This window comes from Ostrea edulis, chromosome 6 (genome assembly GCF_947568905.1).
Source record: "Ostrea edulis chromosome 6, xbOstEdul1.1, whole genome shotgun sequence".
Classification (NCBI taxonomy): domain Eukaryota; kingdom Metazoa; phylum Mollusca; class Bivalvia; order Ostreida; family Ostreidae; genus Ostrea; species Ostrea edulis.
This window is the reverse complement of record NC_079169.1, coordinates 77,793,837-77,818,836: the sequence shown is the minus strand read 5'-3', so window position 1 is coordinate 77,818,836 and position 25,000 is coordinate 77,793,837. Positions and strand designations below refer to the sequence as shown.

The window sequence follows — 25,000 nt, the reverse complement described above, 5'->3', positions numbered from 1 at the left end:
TAATTACTATGAAAAGACAGTGTGTTGCTGTCACAGATTGACCGAGTTCTTGTCCAAATAAATATAAAAGAAATGATGCACTTCACAACACTTTACAATATATATATATATATTTCTCCACTTTTACATATCACAATTTTGTTTACTTTACAATATATATTTCTCCACTTTTACAGATTACATTTTTGTTTACTACAGTTCATTAAATAATTAAAGTTGGTTTCTGCTTCCACATATGCTCTTCTTCCCAAACTTTGGCGGGCCGAGGTATTATGTGTGAATGGCAATATTTCCTGTATTTGATCTACTTGTACCTTGGACCTATAATATAAATGTCGTTTCAAGAATACATACTGTATCGTTACACAACAGTTTACTATTTATGTAAACTTCATACTGTACATTTGATAAATCCACTATAATGTTAATACTGTGGTTTTACATTTTACCACTACTTCTGTATACATCGCATATTTTGCTATACACCGTATATACACTGTACACTGTACTACACATACAAAAAGTTACGCATATGTAACTTTACTACTACTCCATGAGCATAAAGTTCTACCCATATTTACTCATTACTTTGATATAATATACTCACTACTGGTACATTATGACGTGTGAAACAATATTACATGTACAATATGCAAACTTGAGATTACTTTTACTATAAAGTTGTAGGATAAGAGAAAATTGCAATGCATTACGGAATTTACTAAATATATTGAATAAAGATAAACTTACCTCAGAAGTGAAGCGATGACAATCTGGTTTATAAGAGAAATTAGTAAGTGAATTAAGTTTTCAATATACAAAACACGGCATAATTATGTTATTCGCTCCGGGGAACGAATTGGCATGTATTCTACGTACTTAATTATAGCATAGATTCCGTAAATGTGAATGAATGCTTTTTGCTTTTATAAACGGAATAAATAGCATGATTATAAAAAGTCAATAGTTAACACGTACATGTATAAACCAAGCATGTTAAACTAATTCGCTCCGCAGAGCGAATAACATGATTATGCCCAAAACACTGGGTGCCAACTATCTCTGTGCACGCCTTGCCTGCTACGCTCAAACTAACTCGCAACTGGTATTTCAAGTGAAAATATACACAGGTATCTAAATTTAGACCTGGTGAATATCATTAACTTTACCTGTATGGAAGCAAGTTAGGAATAAAATTATATACATTTAATTCTTTTGTACAAGGTTAAAACTTGGGAAAGTAGTTTGGACATAAAATGTGACAGTCGCGTGCCTTTTTATAACCTTTGACCTTGACCTTTTGATTACTGGGTTTTTAAAATTTTAATTTCATGTGAGTATCAATTAACAAGAAATATTTGTAAAACATATAAAACATGGTGCAAAATTGAAAAGGGTTATACACATGTATCATTTAATTGATAGTAGTGTCAAACCAATTCTAGATATTGAGCAAACAAAATCTTCCCATGTCCAGAGTGGATTGACCATGTGACCTAAACATCAATAGGGGTCATCTACTCCTTATGCTGTACCAGTGTACTAAGTTTGGTGTCAATCAAGCAAATGATTCTTAAAATATAGGCGATAACACATTACTATGTCTAGTTTAACCCTTGACCTTTGACTAAATGTACCCAAATTTTACTCCTTATGATGTACCAGTGTACCAAGTTTGATGTCTGTCAAGCAAAGGGTTATCAAGATATTGAATGGAAAATATATTCCTATGTGCAGTTTGACTCTTGACCATGTGACCTCAAAATCAATAGGGATCATCTACTCCTTAAGATGTACATATGTACCAAGTTTGATGTCTGTAAAGGAAAGGGTTCTCAAGATATTGAGTGGACAGTATATTACTATGTCCAGTTTGACCCTTGACCTTTGACAATGTGACCTCAAAATCAATAGGGGTCATCTTCTCCTGAAGATGTATCAGTGTACCAAGTTTGATGTCTGTCAAGTAAAGGTTTCTGTAGACATTGAACAGTTAGTATATTCCTATGTCCAGTTTGACCTTTGACCATGTGACCTCAAAATCAATAGAGGTCACCTACTCCTCACAATGTATCAGTGTACCAAGTTTGATGTCTGTGGAGGAAAGGTTTCTCAAGATATTGAGCGGACAGTATCTTCCTATGTCCAGAGTGGATTAACTTTTGACCTGAAAATCTGTAGGGGTCCTCTTCTACTCATAAGTATGATAACCAACCTACATATGAAATATCATTATAATGAAGTGAATGGTTCTCAAGATATTGAGCGGACAACATGTGGTCTGATGACCAACGGGTGCAAAGCAATATGCCTCTCTTCTTTGAAAGGGGGGGGGGGGTAATTAATTTGCATGGATTGGTTTTAGAGTGAAGTTACCTACGAAATTACATCCCCATGAACCAGTAAATTGTCAAAGTAATTTGAAAAAAAAAGGATTTGAAATTTTTTTTTGGAAATGTCAATCGTGTAATATAACGATATAATTGAAATGGTAACAACATTTATGATCAAAGGCAGATAATGATAAATGATTTGTGGAGTATTAAAGCCATTATAAACAATAATATAAACAGCTCAAGTTTTGTCAGATTTTTTTTTACTGTTATCTACTATGTGACTGATATTAGCAAACATGTTTAAGACTAAATACTTGCATGTGAGTGTCCTTCAAGCAATGGTTGATATATTGTGCATGCATTGACTCATGGTAAAAGTTTGAGTGCATTCAGTATATCCCAATGGTTCGCTTATCTTCCACCTTTTTGTTGTTAGCACTCTGTAGTAAGGAAGTTCTAAAGTAGCAAATCACTATAATACATGATGTTTTACATAAATTTTCATCTAATAAAGGTCAAGGTCACCATTTTATCAGAGTACAGAATTCTTACTTTTCTTTATTAATGATACATAGATGAAACATTCCTAGCATCAAGTAATGTGACTGACATAAGTTGTTGTGTTGGCTTTGAGAGGGAGACATATTTTTGTTGATAAAGGATAACCTACATCCTGTTATTTCTCTATACATTTCAGGAGACCTGATAGAATATCTTGTCCAGTCTTATGTTGGATAACAGCGATGATGAGGAGAATGATGAATCATCATCCCTTCTCCCGAAGAAGAAAGCACATCAGAACAACTTATTAGAAGACAGAAAATCACCACATCCCAACTATTCAAATTATGTCTCCTTACCAGACTCTGGTCATTCGACACCCACAACTGATGTGAATAGTAAAGATGAACAAATTGACAGTAGTAATTTTGACACTGCATCAGAAACTCATGGATTCTCATTCTTTGCATTACCAAGAAAACAAAAAGCAATCCTCTGTAGCATTTGCATGGCAGACTTTTTGTCCTACCTCAGCTTGTCATTGCTGGCACCATTTTTCCCACAAGAGGTGAGTATCATGATGTGTACTGTTGTTTTTTTTGTTGTTGTTTTTTTCGGGGGGGGGGGGGGGGGGTTTGTTGAGATGGCACAACAAAGTTTCTTTATAATTATATTCATGAAAGTGAAATGTTTAAAACACACGTCTGAAGATAAAAATTTTTGGCAGTTGTCATAGTTCACCTTCTGAGCTTTGACAATTGGCTGATTTTAGTCTGTAGCATGAGGAATCATAAATTAAGATATTTTTTTTTTTGGTTCTTGTAGAATCATTATATCAAGCATCTTATATGTAACATTTTCATTGTCCAAGAGTCATTATTCCAAGCCAAGAGTGTTAGTTACTCCCCATCAGTCCAACGGTATATCTCTACAAATTGTGTGATAGCCATTTCCTTAATTGTTAATTGTTAACAATGTGTGTATATAAACCTTAATGATAAAGTATGTCTATTTTAACATCTAGGGATTCCAAGAGAAATTTATTTCTTAATTGGCTGAAAGAACTTATAGGTACATGTTATGCATAATAATGGTCCTGTTAATTTTCATCTGAAACAAACCCCAGTTTATGTGCCTAATTTTAAGGCTGGAAATTTGATGTTGACTATGCTGTCTGTCAGAATCCCTTTTATGGTATATCAAGCACATCAGATCCACCTACATTTTACTAATGAAGTAGTAATAAAACTCATTATTTCTGTGTTTTTAAATACAGGCAGCTGCTAAGGGTGTCAGTGATGCCATATCAGGATGGATATTTGGAGTGTTTGCATTAAGTCAGGTTGTGTTCTCTCCACTCTTTGGAAAATTGGTGAGTGCTCTCTTTCTCTCTCTCTCTTCCTCTCTTTCTCTCTGAGCTCTCTCTCTTCAAACTTCCTCTCTCTCTGAGCTCTCTCTCTCTCTGTGAGCTCTTTCTCTCTCTCTTCAAGCTTCCTCTCTCTGAGCTCTTTCTCTCTCTCTCTCTCTCTCTCTCTCTCTCTCTCTCTCTCTCTAATTCTCTCTCTCTTTCTCTCTCTCAGCTCTTTCTCTCTCTCTCACTCTCTCTCTCTCACACACACTCTCAGCTCTCTCTCTTTCTCTCTCTCTCTCTCAACTCTTTCTCTCTCTCTCTTCAAGCTTCCTCTCTCTCTCTCTCTCTCTCTCTCTCTGAGCTCTCTCTGAGCTCTCACTCACTCTCTCTCCCATACACTAGTAGTCCAATTAAAATCTTTGAAATTCACATGTACAACTGTATACACATGAATTTCATGGTTTATGAAGTTTAAACTAAACTTAAGCCCAAATGATTTCATAGCCCATAACAGAATTTGTCATCAATTATACAGGCATGTTTGCCACAAATGATTCTCATATGAAGTGAGTTTGATTTGATACACACATGACTTGCATATGATCTGCATATGAAACTCACCTTATATGAGGATCAAATGTGGCACTTTTCCTTATGTAGGACCATATTGTGAATAATTTTTTTTAATGTTTATGTGCAAGCTTTTCAAATATGGATTATGATATAAAAAGATTTAATCTCTAATGTTTGATAATGATTTGATTCTCTCAATTTCAGCTTCCACATGTGGGAATTAAATTCATGTATTTGTCAGGATTATTCATAAGCGGAGGGTGCACACTTCTATTTGGGTAATATGATTTTTTTTATTCTTGTGCTTTCATTTCATAAAGAAAAGAATGCAAAGTTATGGAAAAAAATGATGTGATAATTTTCATATTCCGTACGTGTGATAGCAGACTGTACACAAAACCGCATACTTTTTCAGCCCCATTCAAGCTGTCACGCCTGTACATTAAAATTCACATGAAATGAAAAATTGAACGGATTGTCAGGTCTAGCCCTGAATAAATTCAGTCTAACAGTTAATTCGCTCCAATTAAAATCCATTCTTAAAATGTTCTGATTGCATAAAGTGTAAATTTCCTACTGCTGGACGCTCGGTGGATCTCAGACAAAACTGCTCCACTGGTCAGAAATACAGTCTGTAGGTCATACAGGTGTTTTGTTTAAGAAGAATGTGAACCATCTTTGTCATTGCTAATTGACATATCTTGTAAATTTCATTTTGATATGTCTAATGAATTAAGGGTTAACAAATTAAAAGCAATCTTTGATATTTTGCAATAATTATGAGGATAAAAAGGTTAATTTCCATCTTTTACATGTATGACATATTGTATGATATTTAGATTATAGAGCTATGTACAGTATATATTCATTAAGTTTTACATAACATGTAGTATACATGTATTATATATTAGTATTTACATTTTCCAATGTTCTTGTTTTTGGTATCTTTACAAATTCTAATGATAGCCATTTCCTCATGAATGCGCTGCAGATGTAAGCAATGCGCATTATGAACCTTGATATAAATAGTACGTCCGAGTTTTAATGGCTGGGAATTCCAACAGAAATGAAAGTAGAATATAAGAAGTAAATTTCATTTTTTAAAATGCATGAACTGCAATACTTCCTGCATACTTTTCATGGAGCATGTTGTTCTTCATGAAGTATATGTGAAGCATTGTAGTTCATACTCGCATGTATTTTCAAAAATGAAATGTATTTCTAAAGTATCTCTAACCTATTAATCTGTATACCTATACCTGTATCAAGCAACTAAAATTATCAAGAGGACTACTATTGGATGATACTCTGGTGCCTGGATGATGTCTCATCTCAGCAATAACACCTCTTTTTGAAACTGAGCAAGAGTATGGCTGGTATTATTTCCAAGGTCATCAATTGAAAGTCGAGGTCATTATAGCATATTTGGCTGGATTGGTTTTCAGTTGATATTTCTTCATAGCTAGAGCACCATTTTTTTTTCTATGTTGTCTAACAAATACACGTACTTGTAAATTCATTGAAATACAAACTGCTAAGATTTCATTGCTGCAAATCAGTTGTCAATATCTGCCAAAATTAAACTTTTTTTTATCATTCATCTCTTATCAGTCAACTGGCGCAATATGATTGAAATTATCAGTTCAACCTGAATTGATACTCACTGGCATTTGCTGCCGATCATTTAATGCTACAAGTGATTTAAAACTTTAAATACTGTATACATGTACAGGGTTATTTTCGCCCCATGTTATTTTCACCTTTCTGCACTTGCTGATGGTTTTGCCCCATTTTAAATTCGCCCAGACACAGTTGTGTTAAATGAGAAATAAGAGGAATAAACAATTTCCCCCTGCAGTCTTAATAAATTCACCCACTGACAACAAGGGCGAAAATAAAACGGGGGCGAATATTTCCCAGTATACAGTAGTGAGAAGGAGCGAAATTACCGCTAAACCGAGACAGGTGATACAGTCCTTGCTCTGAGAGTATAGCTTTGTCTTTTCCAGTGCTCTGGCCTATGTCCCTGTGGACAACGGTCCAATGACATTTGTGTTTCTGTGTTTCCTGCTCCGAATAGTCCTATCTGTTGGATGCACAGCTCTCAATACTGCATGCTTCACACTTTGTGCCAAAGAATTCCCAGACCATATTGCCACGGTGTTTGTATGTCTTTCAGATGTTTTTTAACTTACGGATTTGATATTCATTTATGGTGATTATATTTTAGAATAGAAATATGCTATAGTTTTTCAAATATTCCAATGACATGCTTTATTTCAGGGAATTGGGGAAGTGTTTGTTGGAGTGGGCTTCATGTCTGGACCAGCAATTGCGGGAGTTCTCTATGGAGTATGCAGTAACATTTATATTATCAAATGTCTTCCCAGAAAAATGATTTAATTTTCATATATTGCTCAGGTCTTAACTTTTTATTTGCCCAGACAACTGCTACGTCCTTGTAGAAAAAAAAAAGAAAAAAAACCAACAACCCTGCAGTGTTGTAGATAAGAATTTCCTAAAACACAGGCATCTGTGTCCATACAGTTACTGTATTGTCTAAAGCACAAAACAGCTGATACAGAATACAATATACAATAATGACATTATAGTTCTCGTTTTTAACCAAGTCATTATCTGTTTTATGTATTAAAAAAAAAAAGGAAGCATTATACAAGTGGTGCATCTGAACATTGTATGGTGTAGTGTGTTCATATCATTGTGTCTATAAGCAATAAATTCTAATTTCCTTTACTAAAATGTCTTGGCTCAATCTGCTTTGATAGTGGATAAATCAGAATTAAATGAAGAGAAAGTCACATTTACACCAACTCATTTTTAGATATGGAAAATAATTGGTGAAAATGCTTTGATACAGTATATGGAAATATTTCATGGGTTAAAAAGATAATAAGTCAAATTAGACCTTAAATGCATGTCTTAATAGTGCATACTGTGGGATGTCATTATATTGGGGAGGGGCCATATGTGTACAGCTTTAACTGAACTGAACTGCTTTCATAAGTAATTAATAAAACAGATTTTATTTACATTGTATTACTTCAGACTTTAATTGTTGCTTTTAGATTAAATAAACTCATACCATGTATTACATCTTCCAATTCATTGTCACCAATCCAATGGTTTTAGCTCACCTGAGCTGAAAGTTCATATAAATTTTTCTGATCACTTTTTGTCCATCCATAAACTTTTAACATTTTCTACTTCTTCTTGAGAACCACAGTTTGAATTTCAGCCAAACTTGCTTGCTTGGGTAAAGAGATTTAAAGATTTTTTTCAAATGAAGTGTCACATCCTTTTTGAAGTGGAGATAATTAAGAATGAGTAAAATTTTGTGGCATCCTTTGAAAATCTCAAGATTTCAATCAAACTTGGCACAAATCATTCTTGGGTAAAGGGAATTCAAGTTTGTTCACATGAAGGGCCATGCTTCATGCAAAGGAGAGGTAATCAAGAAAAGGCAAAAATGGGGTGGGTTTAAATAAAAATCTTCTTGACAACCATTGGGCCAGAAATTTAAAGTTGAAATATACATGAAAGCTGCTTGACATACATGTAGTGTAGATTCAAGTTTGTACAAATCATGACACCCCCCCCCCACCCCCTCCCCCCCAGTGGTAGGATGGGGCCACAATAAGGGATCAAAGTTTTACATATTTTGATACATAGGAAAAATCTTTAAAAATCTTCTCAAGAAAAACAGGGCCATGATTAGTAATATTAATAGGCAAGCATCTTCAGAGATTCCTCTGACTCTTACCCCTGCTTTTATATTGTGACATGTGCGGGGGAGCAGACTCCATATTGAAAAGTGGGAATTCAGTGACACCAGCTGGTGTTGCTGCTTTACCTACCTCTTACAACTTTATTTCGCGGATCTATCTTCCAAGACGTGAGGATTCAGTTGTCGGAAGATAATTCTACAAATAGATCATGATTAATACGATGCTATCACCGTTTAAATGATGGAATTTTGTGTGTTTAGATGCCTGTGCTGACATCATGTGCAAAGAAATTGAATGGCAAGGCGGCGAATAATTCAAGTGATGCTTCATTTGTCAGTGTTAGGGCTGTTTAAAATTAATTTCCATGCCCCCCCCCCTGACCACTGACCTTTCATTTTACATGAACTGAGAAATTTGCATCCAGTTGTAAGTTTTTTGGGAAATTGACAAATTGGAGCTTCAAAGGGTTATCACAAAGAAAAGAGTTGGTAATGTAAATATCTATGTATACATGTATTTCACTGTTAACATGCCTTAGCTCTAAGCATAGATTCTATTAAATGTGCTATTATGATATAGTCACTAATTTTGTGTTGATATTCCAGTTGGGTGGTTTCTTTACGCCTTTCCTGGTGATTGGCATCATCCTACTCATCTGTGTGCCGGTGAACTGGATAATTCTACCTCCCGATGAAGGTAAGTCATGCAGTGCATGTATCACTTGTACTGAAAAGTTTGCAAGAAGTTTACATCTGCTCATTTGGAGAGAGAATCTGCAAACGTTCCACTGTTTTAACTCTTATTGGAAAAATATAAACCTTGTTACAAAACAAGAGTTCAGGAAACTTTGACTTTACACAGTTGGTCTAAAAGGGTAAGATTGAAATTGTTTAAACTAGCTTTTGAAAACTATATAACTCTCAAGGGTAAAAATGGGACATACCAGAGAGCTGCAGATTTACAGTACAGGTTTTTTTCTGCACACAAATGATGTCATACATGTATACCACTATATTCTTGAATTGCTGTCTCAAAGTTTTAAACATAAAAAATTCTTAGCATCTTTATCTACCGTATATACTCGCCTACAAGTCGGATTTTTGGGTGTCAATTTTTGGTCCAAAACTCTATGTCTGACTTATAGGCGCGTCCTAAGAAGATTAGTATTTTTCTAGGCTGCGCAATGTAGTGGTTTTTTTTAAACAACTCCGACGATTATCATGTACTACCACACAAATGATTATTGTTCACAAATATCTAGACATATTGTATTGTTTATGTATTTGAAAATTATGTATAAAGTACAAGTATTTACATATTTTTATATTTTTATCTAGTTAGAAATTATTTACATATGCCGGTAACTAATCTATCGTTTATCAGTACAATTGAATTACGAACCCGATTCAATGTTGAAATATTCGTATGTATACCGGCTGAAATATATTTCATAAAAGATTGAATATTGTTAACAGATAATGTAGATCATCATTCTTGACTCTTAAAAACTCTATTGTTGATACAATGAATTATACCGGAATCCCACAATAACAGTTTTCGGGAGGCGCATGCCACTAAGTAAACATGGTGTCAGGAACCGGTCCTACTAAACAGAGGACGGGTAATTAGGAGACCATACTTGCTTAGGTAAACAAGGGATCATTGTCCATAATAGATCAAGGGTTGCGTTTAAACACCAAACAGATATGGCTTGGATATTGCGCACCTCATAATTATTAATTTCTCAAAATATTTTTTGAAACATAGGTAAAAACGCTAGAGCATTGACTTGAAATTGTCAACTGATTCCGACAAAAATTTGTACCGACTTATAAGCGGGTCAATGGCAAATTCCTACAAAATAACCTTAAAAAATACAACCGACTTATTGGCGGACCGACTTATAGGCGAGTATATACGGTACTACACTTGTGTCCAGACCGAACTTCAAACATTCATTAAAGCTCCAATGGCCATACAAATTAATTTGCAGCTTCAAATGGTCATCTTGTTTATTGATTTAGCTAGCCTCCCCCCAAACCCCAGAAAGCTACAGTTCTGCAGCTATAAAAAGATGTGGGTAATTTAAAGGAATGTTCGTTATACTAGTATGCTCAGGACAGCCATGTGATGTTGTACTGTATTTACAGTCATGATATGATGGATGAAGACTAAAGGAACATGACACTGAGTGGAATTTTTTATGCTCCTGATATTGAACATGAAGGGCAATTTATTTTTGGTCTCTGTCTTTTTTTTTCTGTCTGCAACTTTAATGTTTAACTATACAAGATGACTTAGATTTCATACATGATTAACTGAAAGTTTAAGGTCAAAGCTTCTGATAAGGTCAAGGTCATTCATTATGGTCAGAGTAAAATTTGACACAATTGAACATAACCACTCTTAGGGGCACATGGTTTCACAAACATGTCATGTTTATATTTGTAGATTTTCAGCGTTCAGAATCAAACACCAGTAGTTTTGTACTTCTGAAATCTCCCTCTATCATCATAGCATCCTTTGCAATCATCGTAGCATCTTTAATTTGGTCAATTCTCGACCCAACACTGGAACCTCATTTACGTGAGGTAAGTTAGCTTCACAGCTTGATGGATTTCTTTCTGTATGTTACCTTTATATTGTAAGACAATGAATGTTATTTTCAAATAATATTTGCTTGTTATTTATTAAACTGTACATGTAGTATAGGATAGATAACCCAAAACAGGGCCAAAACTCAAACTAATTACAACAGAAGGTTTCTTTGTAGGTATAAATTTCTAATAGGTAGTACCCAGTAGTACTGCTATACTTTAAAGTAAAATTAGACAAAAAATGTGGCCATTTTATTGGACATTTGGGTAAAAAGGTACAATTTTGATGAAAAATCAATAGAAATTGGGAAAATTTATATTTCGCATTATGTTGAAAGTGAACGATTATTAAGTCAGGAATTAGATAACAAGAGAGGAAAAACCCTATTGATTTTTGGGTCCAAAGGTCAAAGTCTCTATGGGACTTCATAGAAAAAACTTGCATTTACTGATTGCCTACATTGAAAGGGGATGCTCCACCATGCAAAATTGTACATTTTTGCATAAAATACATGTAATTTTGAAACAATAGCATGAATGTCGATTTCGATCAGCTAATGAATCACATATCATATATAGTCCTTAATAAGACCAATCTAATCACCATGCCTTTTCCGTCTTAGTTTGACCTTGGACCAGAGTTAATTGGGGTACTGTTCCTGGTAATGTCTGCATTTTATGCCATGTCGTCACCAATCTGGGGCTGGATTGCAGATAGATGTGTAAGTATGTTACATCCTGTGTTCAATTTGAAACCTTTTATAAGAAATATATAAATGACACATTCATTCATACTGTCACCCTTTATTTGGAATTCAGAATAATACCAAAAAAAAAAATTCAAGACAATTTATCTGTGATATAAACATATGGGTGCAATTCACATGTTTTACCTTATGTAATGAGTTTGTAAAAACTTTTCATTCAATATCATTCTGTATATATTTAGCTCACATAAGTTGAGTTTCAAGTGAGCAAACATTCTTGCGTCTGTTTCCAGAACTTTGACATTTCCTCTTGAACCATAAAACCATTATCAACTAATTTGACAAGAAGGTTTATAAGTTACCTGAGTCATTCAGGTGACCTATTGGTGCTATTGGTCTGCATCCGTCGACATGTGTAGTGCATTAACAATTGAACATTTACTCGGGTGTCCAAGTAGCGCAGAGGTAGCGCTCTCGCTTCTCACCGCTGCGACCCGAGTTCGATCCCCGTGATTGGCAGTGGTTGTATGTGAGAGGGTATGGCGGTCGCCCACTGGGACACGTTGGTTTCCTCCGGGTACTCCGGTTTCCTCCCACATAAATGACCCCCTAGCGCAAACATCCGTGCATCAAAGGACCCCATTGGAAATAAGGTTTCGAGCTTTCATGGGTTATCCTTGGTATCTATGTATGTATATGTGTATGTATATACCGAATAAACATTTATTTATTTTTAACTCCTTGATAACTACCCTTGCAGTTATTTTCAAATTTGGTATAAAGCGTCTTTGGGACAAGGGGGACATATATTGTAAATTTCAGGACTGCTGCACCCCAGGGGACTAAAGGAGTGGGTGGGGGGGGGGGGCAAAACTGCAAAAATATATAATTGCATAGTCATGTAAATTTCATGATCCCAGGGGTAGAGGTTACTCCAGGATGGGGCCAATCTTGGGATATCTACACTGTTTATTTGTAAAACTTTTAAATAACATTTTCATCAATGCAATTGATACAAAATTGAATCTACATGAATATTTAGAAGGAACAGGTAACCCTTATACCAAAATTGTAAATTTCCTGATTCCAGGGCTAGGGGTTTTGGTACCAGGATGGAACCAAAATGGTCATAGTGATTAAATGTGTGTGTTAACAATTGAACATTATTAACTTCTTGATAACTGTACCCTTCCAATTCTTTTCAAATTTGGTATGAAGCATATCTTGGACAAGGGGGATATAATTTGTAATTTTCAAGACTTCTGCACCCCCAGGGCCTTAGGGGCAAAAACTGTCAAACATTTATGTAACTTTGTTTAAACCATATTCCTGGGAAACAGATTATGATACATGTAGGCAGAATGTAATGTGAACATTGTTGCCAATGAGCATCTTATTAACACTGATTGTTTTATATTGTAGCCAGACAACAGACTCCTGATGATTCCTGGCTTTCTCTTATCTGCTGTGGGCATGTTTCTTTTGGGACCCTCTTCACTTATAGGTTTTCCAGAGGATTACAAGTATGTGCATCATTTGTGTGACCTTTATCTTATAGATTTTTACTAGCTTTGTGATACCTTTGTAACCTACAATTACTCATACAAAATTCTTGAAAGTGCTTTTGGTCTTTGAAAACAATGTCGTTTGAAACTAAGAATAGGAGGAGATATAACTGATATCAGGATTTCTGATTGAGAGAGAGAGAGAGAGAGAGAGAGAGAGAATCTTGAAATGATGTATGAATTAATCACCCCCCTACCATCTTTGGTCAGTATGTGACACAGTCAGTAGTGTGTTGCAAGTACAGACTGATGGAGAAAACAGATCACCTTAAACCTTATACATGTACCTTGTATTAGAACTTTATAACTTGCTTTTTGTTTGTACATTTCAGTCAGTTGTGGCTAAACATTGTCGCCTTAATCATACTTGGAGTGTCAGCAAGTTTGGCATTAATTCCAACTTTTGACATCTACATCTACTTTGCAGAGTAAGCATTTATTATATATACTTTAATTTTGCAGAAATGTGCAAGATTGCAAAGATTCTTGTAAATAGTTTTGATTATATAATGATAATTTAATTTCACTTGTAACATGCAATTTGAATGGTTCATTTGACTCTATCGACATTATTCATATTGTAAATGCCCACTCGGATCCCCTCAATCGATTCCAGTTAACCTCGGATGTATGATGTATAGCAACATGTTTAGCACCACCGATCAACTGGAACTACTGACAGCAAAATACAGTCCATTTTGACCTAATTAGCTCTTCTGAGCCAAAGGCTCAAAGAGCTAATACTATGGCCATTTGTGCGGTGTGCGTAAACTTTTTAGAAAAAGGGCTATAACTCAAGAACCCCTTGGCCAATTTCTTTCAAATTTTGTACAGGGTATCATTGGCCCAAGGGCTTTCATACATACTAAATAGAGGGATGTGACCCTTTAACAAGGGGAGATAATCAGGAAAATACAAACAAAAGTAGTGGTTGCTAAAAAATCTTCTTCTCAAGAACCACAGGGCAGATTATCACCAAACTTACACATAAGGATGAGGATATGTTGTAGATTAAAAATTGTTCAAGGCATTACCCTGGGGCAAAGGGCGTGGTCTCAAGGTCACTTCAAAGTTGACCTAAATTTAAATTTTTTTTAAATTCCTTAAATCTTAGATATTTTAGTCATTATAAGGACTAGGATCATCAAATTTTGACAGTTGATGCATCTTAGGACCTTGTGTCAAGTTGTCTCAAAAGTAGGTCACGGTGACCTACTTTTTGAATTTTGCAGGTATTTATTTTAAAATTAATTTTGATGCATATCTTGGACACTTTGAAGCCTATGATCATCAAAACTTGTCAGTTGGTGGATTATGGGACCTTGAAATGCGTCAACTGAAAAATAGGTCACCGTGACCTACTTTCTGAATTTTATGGCTTATCATTTATAAATATATTTTAAGTTGTTATTTCAAATACCGAGAGGTTTAGAATCATCAAATCTTGTAAGTTGATGCATCTTGAGGCCTTGAAACATATTTATAAAAAAAGTAGGTCACAGTGACCTACTTTTTGAATTTTGCAGATATTCAAATTTCACATTTTCAATTTTAGATGCATATTTTGGGCACTGTAAAACCTAGGATCATCAAACTTTATCAGTTGATGCGTCTTCGTCTTCGGTTTGTGTCGACCAAAAAGTAGGTCACCGTGACCTACTTTTGGTATTTGACAGCTAAATTACTATATTTCAGACACTATTTGACCTACAATCTTCAAACTTTGACAGTTGATGCATCTTGAGTCAACGGAGTGTGTCGACCAAAAAGTAGGTCACCTTGACCTACTTTTGGAATTTGACGGCTATATTTATATATTCAGATACTATTTGACCTACAGTCATCAAACTTTGTCAGTTGATGGGTCTTGCATTTTCGAAGGGTTTCGACCAAAAAGTAGGTCAACTTCACCTACTTTTGGAATTGGACACCTATATTTATATATTTCAGATACTATTTGACCTACAGTCATCAAACTTTGTCAGTTGATGGGTCTTGCATGTTCGGAGTTCGCTGACCAAAAAGTAGGTCACCATGACCTACAATTGGAATTTGACAGCTATATTTCAATATTCAGATACTAATTGGCTTAAAATCATCAAACTTTGTCAGTTGATATTTCTTGGGTTCTCAAAATGTGTAAACCAAAAAGTAGGTCACATTGACCTACTTTTTTTGAATTCTTAGGATTTAACTAAAGATTTAGAATACTAAGAGGCTAAGAATAGAAATGGTGGGGTTGTACAATTTATCAGAAGAGCGATTCTAGGCCCTTGGGCCTCTTGTTTTTATAACACTCTCAAAGTTTGTAACTATTTCTCTTTGAGAATTATGCTGTTTTATTTTTCTCGAAATAGAGAGCAGCTAGTTTTCAAAGGAAAACTCGATAAATTAATTTTTTAATTTCTGAAAGTGGAAGTTTTTCCCAGGAGAGTAAATAGATGACCGTATTGCAAATATTAGGTATAGCTACATATCATTTAACGTCCTACATCCGAGGCTAAATGTAGGGTATCGTAATCTACCGAAGTTTGCCAAATGGGGTATGGTCTTTCATATTAACATATATGCCATATGATGTCCTTAGAATGACAACACAATGCCTATTATTGGGAGATTTTACAGACATTTGACAATATTCTATGTTATTATATACTTTCAATTTCATCTCTTCTTTTTTCTTTAAAAGTTTGCGGGCATATATCACACGATATATGCCCGGAAACATTCCGGCCCGCAAACATTACGTCACAATCAATACACTACGCCGTTAATTTTCAAATTTTTCGTGTTTTTCATCTTTTACTCAGTTAAACCAATAAAGAAATTGTTAAAATAAAATTATTGTAAGTTTCTAAATGAAATTGAAAGTATATAATAAAAAGGTTATAGACTTTGTATGGGAAAATATGACGACCTCGTTTTTTGTCGCGGGCGGACCTCGCAAGCTCGGTCCGTCTACGCGCCAAAAAACTCGGTCGTCATATTTTCCCATACAAAGTCTATAACCTATAATTATTAAGTCTCCCCTTCAAAGGGGAGACATATTGTTTTTGTCATTTTTAAGGTCTTCCGTCTCAACGGAAGACCTTATAGTGATTCTTATGTTTCTTTTCCTCTATTATTATTATTATTGTTCTTTTTCTTACCGATTTTGTGCCCGTGATTTCTCTAAAACGGCTTGATAGATTTTCATGAAACTTTCAGGAAAGATGTAAAATAGGATTGTCTAGAAAGGTCTTTTTTGGTTTTGCAAAAATCACTTCCGGTCGCAAGTTACGGCTGAATTTCCGTTTTTCAAATGACATTTTGTCCTGGCGTTTTCTCATAAACGGTTAAAGATTGAGACTTCAAACTTTCAGGGATGATAGATGGTGACTTGTAGCTATGCAATAGGGTATTATCATTGCCATCCGTCACTTCCGGCCGTCACTGGAAGTGAACAAAAGAAACGTCAAATTTCAAACTAATGCTTTTGACACAAAACTTGCATAGATTAATTAGATGTCTTTCGGCGTTTCAGAAAATGTTAGACTTACCGGAAGTTTAACCAGCAACTTCCGGTTTTTAGAGAAAAACTTCGAAAAAATGGTCTTTTTTTGTCCTCGTATATCTCGTTTATTTATCAAACTTTTAATACGATATTTACAGATTTTAATGACATTATCCATCTTAAGAGAACCCTGTAACACTATTTCAAAATTCACTTCCGGTCACAAGTTACGGCCAAATTTCCGTTTTTCAAATGACATTTTGTCCAGGCGTTTTCTCATAAACGGTTAAAGATTGTGTCTTCAAACTTTCAGGGATAATAGAAGGTGACTTGTAGCTATGCAATAGGGTATTATTATTGCCATCCGTCACTTCTGGCCGTCACCGGAAGTGAACAAAAGAAACGTCAAATTTCAAAAGTATGCTTTTGAAACAAAACTTACATAGACTAGTTAGGTCTCTTTCGGCGTTTCAGAAAATGTTAGACTTATTGGAAGTTTAACCAGCAACTTCCGGTTTTCAGAGAAAAACTTTTTAAAAAACGATCTTTCTTTGTCCTCGTATATCTCGTTTATTTATGAACCATTTAATACGATATTTACAGATATTATTGACATTATCCATCTCAAAAGAACCCTGCACCACTATTTCAAAATTTACTTCCGGTCACAAGTTGCGGTCGAATTTCTGTTTTTCAAATGATATTTTTTCCTGGCGTTTTCTCATAAATGGTTTAAGATCGAGTCTATAAACTTTCAGGGATGATAGATGGTGACTTGTAGCTCTGTAATAAAGGTTTATCATTATCATCCGTCACTTCCAGCCGTTACCGGAAGTGAACAAAAGAAACGCCAAATTTCAAAATTATGTTTTTGAAACAAACCTTGCATAGATTAATTAGGTCTCCTGTGGCGTTTCAGAAAATGTTAGTCTTACCGGAAGTTTAACCAGCAACTTCCGGTTTTTAGAGAAAAACTTCGGAAAAATGGTTTTTCTTTGCTATCATATCTCTCGCTTATAAAGCAAGTGTTTTTATGATTTTCAAATATATAATTGACATTATCCATCTTCAGAGTATAGTGAATTATTGTTGTTTTTTTCAAAATTCACTTCCGTTCGTTAAATATGTACGATTTCCGGGTTTTTTTCTCCAAGTGTTTTCTCATAAATACTCAAAGATTGAGTCTTGAAGCTTTCAGGAAAGTTAGATAGTGACTTGTAGATGTGACATACGTGTTTCAACTTTCTTGCTGTCACTTCCGTCATCCGCCGGAAGTAACATAAAAATATGTAATATTTCATTTTTTAAATTCTAATCCTCATAAAATTATTCAATAGAGTGTAATAAGTCATATCATTTCCACCGGAAGTTGGTTGTTCGAAACCGGAAGTTGGTTGTTCGAAACCGGAAGTTGTCCAAAACTCAGTATTTGTTAAGAAATGTTTTAGTGTGGGTTCCTATGTGGTTCAATTGGAATTTTTAGTCGTTTTATGGACTACCGAGATACTTGAAAGTGAATGAAACAAAACCGAAATTGTTTACAATTGATAAATCACGTCTTACATGTATGTGTTTATTTCTTTCATGTATAGTCGTTCTTCACTAATTCACTAATTGAATTCTTCCAGTCAAGGTCCTATCTCGTCAGAAATTGGACGGAAGACCTATTCGTTGCTCGCAACGAGATCATTTCTAGTTCTTCTTCTTATTCTTCTTCAACCAAATTTTGTCCGGGCCCTAACTAGAGAACCCTTTGACGTTAAGATTTCAAACTTGGAACATAAGGAGATGGTATAGAGGAGGGGTGCTTGCTCCCAAAACTTTTGACCTTGACCCGCTTATAAAGTCAAGGTCAATCTTTTATGTCAACATATAGTCCAGGCCAATAGCTGAGAACCCTTTGACATTACGATTTCAAACTTGGAACGTGGCAAAAGGACATGGATACAAGGTGCACTGCACCAAAATTTTTGACCTTGACCCCTTTCTTCATTCAAGGTCAAATTAAGAAAAACATGAATAGACCATAACTTTAGAACCCTTTGACATTAAGACTTCAAACTTAGAATATGAGAAGGGGGAATGAGGAAAGGGGGAATTCCACCAAAAGTTTTGACCTTGACCCATTTATAAAGTCAAGGTCAATTTTTTATGTCAAAATATAGTCCAGACCAAAAGCTGACTTGACAACCGTTTGACATTAAAACTTCAAACTTGGAATATTGAGAGATGATATGAAAGAGTGCACCAAAATTTTTGACCTTGACCCCTTTCTTCATTCAAGGTCAAATTAAGAAAAACATGAATTGACCATAACTTTAGAACGCTTTGACATTAAGACTTCAAACTTAGAATATGAGAAGAGGAAAGGGGGAATTCCACCAAAAGTTTGGACCTTGACCCATTTATAAAGTCAAGGTCAATTTTATTATGTCAAAATATAGTCCAGGCCAAAAGCTGACTTGACAACCATTTGACTTTAAAACTTTAAACTTGGAATATGGAGAGGTTATATGGAAGAGGGATGCACACCACAAACATTTTTGACCTTCATCCACTTACAGTGTCAAGGTCACTCTTTTACATCAAGACTATAACTTGAGAACTATTTGACATTAGGATTTCAAACTTACAACTTAGAAAGCAGATATTAAGACAAGATGTAATGTACCATAATCTTTTACCTTGACCCATTTCTTCATTCAAGGTCACTCTTTTACATCAAAGTGTAGTCAAGACTATAACCTGAGAACCCTTTGACATTAGGATTTCAAACTTACAACATGGAAAGCAGACATTAAGACAAGATGTACTGTACCAAAATTTTTAACCTTGACCCATATCTTCATTCAATGTCATGTTTAAAAAATACTTGATGATTTCATAACTAAGATTTGTTTGACATCAAGACTGCAAACTTGTAATATGGAAAGGCAATATTGAGGAGGGGGTGCACATCACCAACATTTTTTACCTTGACCTACTTACATTGTCAAGGTCACTCTTTTACATCAAAGTATAGTCCAGACCATAACCTGAGAACCCTTTGACATTAGGTTTTCAAACTTACAACATGGAAGGCAGATTTAAGACAAGATGTACTGTACCAAAATTTTTACCTTGACCCATTCCATGGAAAGCAGACATTAAGATGCTTGCACTCATTATTGTTGCCCCGGTTATTAGACAATCAAACTTTGAAGGGGAGACATCTGGGTTTTTTTTTTTTTATATAAAACAATACCCACTAGTTTATATTGCACTACTCCTACATGTATGTGTGAATTATTTTCCTACAGAGAATTAGGTTTTGAGGAAGATGTCAACACTTACAGCTTAGTGGCAGGATTGTGGGGATCCATGTACGCTTTTGGGTAAGATTCTAAATAAATCAGCTTTTCATTTGTAGCTCACCTGAGCTGAAAGCTTAAGTGAGCTTTTCAGATCACCTTTTGTCTGGCATCCGTCTGTCCGTCTATCCATCTATAAAATTTTAACGTTTCGACTTCTCCAGAACCACAGGACTAATTTAACTAAACTTGCTACTTGGGAAAAGAGGATTCAAGTTTGTTCAAATGAAGTATCACTCCCTTTTGGAAGTGGAAATAGTTAAGGATGTATAATTCCAATGTTATTTATTACAATTGTTTTGATTGGACAAAAATAAAGCTGTACAAGAGTTTATACATCAATAAATCCGAAAACTCGATGTATTCATACACGCCTGAAAACAAATAACATAGTGCGGGGAAACTATTCAATTTTTTGCAATTGTTAATAAAGTGAATGAATTGGAATTATAAGAATCAAACATTCTTTTTGAAGAATTTATCGATGTGTAAACTCCGGACATTTTACTCACAAACTTAACATAAAAGTGTTTCGCACTTTTATTCAGTTTGTGAGTAAAATGTCCGGAGTTTACATATCGATAAATTCTTCAAAAAGAATGTTTAATCCTATAATGCTACATCAGAGAAATTTGATTTGGATGAAAAGTGGAGGATATGTACAACAATATTTTGAAATTAAAAACTTTCAAAATTACTTTATTTACTCAAAAAATGCAGTATTGGTAGAAAGCAATCTGAAAAAAAATTAAAACCCCTGCTGGACTTGAACCTGCGATCTATAGTTCAGCAGTTAATGTGATTAACCTACTGAGCCACTCAGCTAGTTGATGAATTTTTAAATGACTAGGCAAATATTGCTGATATTTATATTTCCACCCATGTTTTTAATGGAAGTCAGCCATTATGATGATGTAGGGTACCTAAGACTTTATAGGGAAATGTCTTTAAAAATTTTCATCTCAACTCAACAGGGTCATGATTAGTCATATTTGAAATATGCAAAAATCTTCAGGTAGTTAAAATTCAAGTTTGTTCATATCAGGAGCCCCAGGGATAGGATGGGGTCACTATAGGAGATCAAAGTTTTTAGGGGAATATTTAGGAAATTAATTAAAACAAATTCTTTGCTAGAGTAGCAGGGCCAGACTAAATCATATCAAGATACAAATATTCCCAAGTTGTGTGGATTCAAGCTTTTGTTATGCTCCATGACTAAAGTCAGGGGGCATTTTGTTTTTGTTATGCTCCGTGACTAAAGTCAGGGGGTGTATTGATTTTGTTATGCTCCATGACTAAAGTCAGGGGACGTATTGTTTTTGTTATGCTCCGTGACTAAAACCAGGGGGCATATTGTTTTTGTTCTGTCTGTTTTTCTGAACTTTAACTTTGCACATAATTTTAAATGATGAGTGATAAGCTCTCATATTTCATATGTGCATTTCTTGTGAAAAGACATTTTTTATAGCACAAAGACCTAGGGAGTTTGACCTACTTTTATGAAAACCTAACCTATTCAATATTTCATGAAGGGTAGAGCTTTCATATTTCGTATGTATATTTCTTATTGCAAGACCTTTCATTTCATACTATGATCTTTGACCTTGTGGCCTTGACCATCTTTAGAACAGCAATGGTATTGAGGCCTCCCCATGTTGTATGAATTCAAGTTTTGTTATGTTGTGACCCTTTGGAGCTAGGTTTGGGCCACATTTAAAAGAGGTCAAATATTTTCATAGGATTAAAGACTAAACTTATTAAAAAAAAAAAAAAAAAAAAAAAAAAATGCTTAACAATAGCAGGGCCAAGGTTTAGGTAAGTGATGTGGAATATGGGCCTCTTGTGTACCTTTTTTTAAATGATCGCCTATGGTTGCATTGTGTTTCATAAATTCATCTTTCTAATGAAGCTATAGGCTCCATCATGATTTCAGTTTTGTATTATCTTGCAGAGATTTTCTGGGACCCACCCTTGGTGGCACTTTGCTGGATGTGGTGGGATTTCAATGGTGCTGCACTATCACCGCTTTTTCTTGTCTTGCAATGGTGAGTTTTGTAATATTTGTGTTTAACTAATTTTCATATTTCACAAAAAAACAATGCCCAACAATCTCTATGTCTCTCTCTTGATCCTACCAACTAATATAGCCAGATCATGTGTTAAGGCCAAATCCAAGGTCATGGATGAAAAAAAAATTAAGTTTTAGGAGCTCAAAGGTGCTGATGGCCAGGTGGTGTGTCATACATGTAACTCTACACAAAGTTCATTTGGCTTACAAAGCCATTAATAAAAAGAATTGAAATCTGTTAGGGTCATAAATTTATAGTAGAAAGATGATGCTCATGCTTAACTATAAGGCAATTCTAGTTGAAACAAGTTTTATTGATGATTTTTAGAAAATTTCTCTGGTTTTGTCATTTTTAGCTCACCTGAGCTTAAATGTAATATAAACTAAAAGTTAAGAAATTTTTATCATTTCTCGAAATAAGCAACTGATTTTGCTTTCGAAAAATATTCCTAACCTACATGTATATCTTATTCGACAATACTCTAGGACTTCTATTTAAAGCAGACTGTCAAAAGTGTGTTATCATTATAGTAGCAGTGCTGAAATATTAGAAATACAGCAGTATTTATAGAGCACAAAACTGATAGCACTAATTTGTGATTGTACCAAATAGCCCATGTCATTGCGTACAGCTGTGTTAAATTTGAAATACACTAAATTAGCAATACGTAGTCATTTTCTTAAAATTTCTGGTGTTGCCTCTCTTTGAAAGCATTTATATTGCAGTAAAAGTTCTTGCACACCCCTTCAATTTTACTACATATTAGATATTATTTGCATTTTTTTTTCAGATTCCTCTGCTCTTTTTCAATTATATTTTTGACCGATGCAAGAAAAATAGGAATGTGAAGCCAACAACGATTGGCCAGCCAGAGGAGCAGACAACATTGCTAGGAGACAGCGTTAGGGAGGATATACGTGGGGATTACATGGCATCCTACCCACCCCTAACAGCCACACAGGTCTGAGGTCAAAGGGCAATATCCAATTTGGGAAGACCAAAACATTTCAGGGTAATGGTGGCCAAAGGCCAACAGACTCAAGAATGATATATTTCATCAGAAATATTTATAATTCATAGGTTGATTAATGAATGTATTAAACCACCGATTTGCCAAATAGTACCAATTCTCTAGTGGTACTTTAAAGTGACTGACTAGTGTTAGTAAGTCAAAACTGGTTGTAATTTATTTCAAAAGAATATATTTTTGTATTCATTATTGTAGTATTACTGTATTACTTGCAGTTTGTCTGTGATACATTCCTTGTGTAGATAGTTTTTTGCAATCAAAATGTTTCAAGCCATTTCTTCTGATCAAATTTTAGATTATTTATACATAACCTTGTGCTAATTATCTATTTAAAAAATATTTTTCGTATAATTTCTTAAACATGCAGTAACATAATTTCAATTTTTGGATAGATTTATAGATTTCCACCGTACATGTATATAGTACATGTGTATAACAAAGCAAATCTAATTAGATGCGTGTTCAATCAGTATATTTTCAAGCCAATTCTTATACACATTTTATTCACACATAATGACATTTTTAAATGTGTTACTGATTTTTTAATGTCTTCCATCAATGTATATTTTTATATTTATGCCAAAGTGAAATAGTAGTTCAATTCAACAATGTGCCATTGTTTACTTTGTTTTAATTGTTGTACTATATGTATATGAAAAATGTAAAGAATTAAATTTTTATGTTCAGCATTAAACTGTTTATGAGGGAGATTTTTTATCTTCTTATTCCTGCCCATGTAAAGTTGTGAAGCTATATACAAGTGTGATTTGTGTGTGTCCTGCGAATGATTACCTGTACCATGGTATCAGAGATTTTATTCCACCGCCTGCAAATAAAGGGGGGTGGGGGAGATATAGGAATCATAGTCTGTCTGTCTGTGCAATCTTTTTCAAGCCATGAATCTAAAATGAAGAGGCAGTAAATGTGCATACTCCACATAGAGGATAACCAGAATGTTTGCTGTAACCAGTATCCAAGGTCATTTGGAGGTCATTGTCACTGGAAAAAACATTTTCAATTTGTGTCCTAGCTATAACTTTGTTTAAAAAAAAAAGTATTAGATTGCCTATAACTTACAAGTGTGTCATGTTAGATGAAAATTCTTTTGAAAAGAGCAAATTAATAGCTACAGATCCATCCATGGTGAATTCTTTGATTCACAGCAAAACGTATTCTGCTCATGTTTCAGCTAGGTGTTATATTTCCAATTTTTTACATTGATGCTTTAATATTATATGTACATGTATCCAAAATTGTATATTGAAAGTTTCTCTGTATTTCTGGATATTTTCCATTCTCATGTTATACATGTACTAGAAGTGTATTTAAGATTTATCCAGTTTTACTAACAGCTGTGGAATCATTTCAATTTGAGGGGACTAATTTTCGTGGATTGCCAAGATTTTACACTTTCGGTTGGATGTTATTTCAGGAATATGATTTCTGCAAATGAAACTATTTGGTCTGTGTATTTCATTGATTTTTTTTTTAGATGGGTATACCCATAAATGATGGATCTCCACAAAATGTAATCAATCCACAGAATGTAATTCTAAAGTATTGAATTCATGATGGATACCAACCTGCACGTTAATGTGATGCTATAATTGACTTTATGCAAATACTAATAATCAATACAATGATTTAAGGTAATATTGTGTATACATTGTATCATGTGGTAT

At 34.5% G+C, this 25,000-nt stretch overlaps 1 protein-coding gene and 1 long non-coding RNA gene across 3 annotated transcripts in view; one reads left to right on the top strand and one right to left on the bottom strand.

The window, feature by feature from the left end:
• LOC125646961 (MFS-type transporter SLC18B1-like) overlaps nucleotides 1–24,028 on the top strand; it is a 30,666-nt gene extending 6,638 nt beyond the window's left edge. For both annotated transcript variants that reach the window (XM_048873627.2, XM_048873628.2), the window contains exons 2-14: nucleotides 3,034–3,405; nucleotides 4,114–4,209; nucleotides 4,966–5,039; nucleotides 6,771–6,927; nucleotides 7,045–7,113; nucleotides 9,113–9,203; nucleotides 10,959–11,098; nucleotides 11,728–11,826; nucleotides 13,234–13,334; nucleotides 13,709–13,804; nucleotides 20,169–20,243; nucleotides 22,171–22,264; nucleotides 23,079–24,028. In XM_048873627.2, coding sequence (XP_048729584.1) covers nucleotides 3,064–3,405; nucleotides 4,114–4,209; nucleotides 4,966–5,039; nucleotides 6,771–6,927; nucleotides 7,045–7,113; nucleotides 9,113–9,203; nucleotides 10,959–11,098; nucleotides 11,728–11,826; nucleotides 13,234–13,334; nucleotides 13,709–13,804; nucleotides 20,169–20,243; nucleotides 22,171–22,264; nucleotides 23,079–23,255 — 1,611 coding nt within the window. In that variant the 5' untranslated portion in view covers nucleotides 3,034–3,063 and the 3' untranslated portion in view covers nucleotides 23,256–24,028. The remainder of the gene's footprint in view (nucleotides 1–3,033; nucleotides 3,406–4,113; nucleotides 4,210–4,965; nucleotides 5,040–6,770; nucleotides 6,928–7,044; nucleotides 7,114–9,112; nucleotides 9,204–10,958; nucleotides 11,099–11,727; nucleotides 11,827–13,233; nucleotides 13,335–13,708; nucleotides 13,805–20,168; nucleotides 20,244–22,170; nucleotides 22,265–23,078) is intronic.
• LOC130046967 (uncharacterized) lies at nucleotides 92–2,050 on the bottom strand. Its single transcript, XR_008796047.1, has 2 exons — nucleotides 751–2,050; nucleotides 92–321 (listed from the first exon to the last, which is right to left on the bottom strand). It is a non-coding gene; the product is annotated as an uncharacterized LOC130046967 (long non-coding RNA).
• Nucleotides 24,029–25,000: the final 972 nt, after the last annotated feature.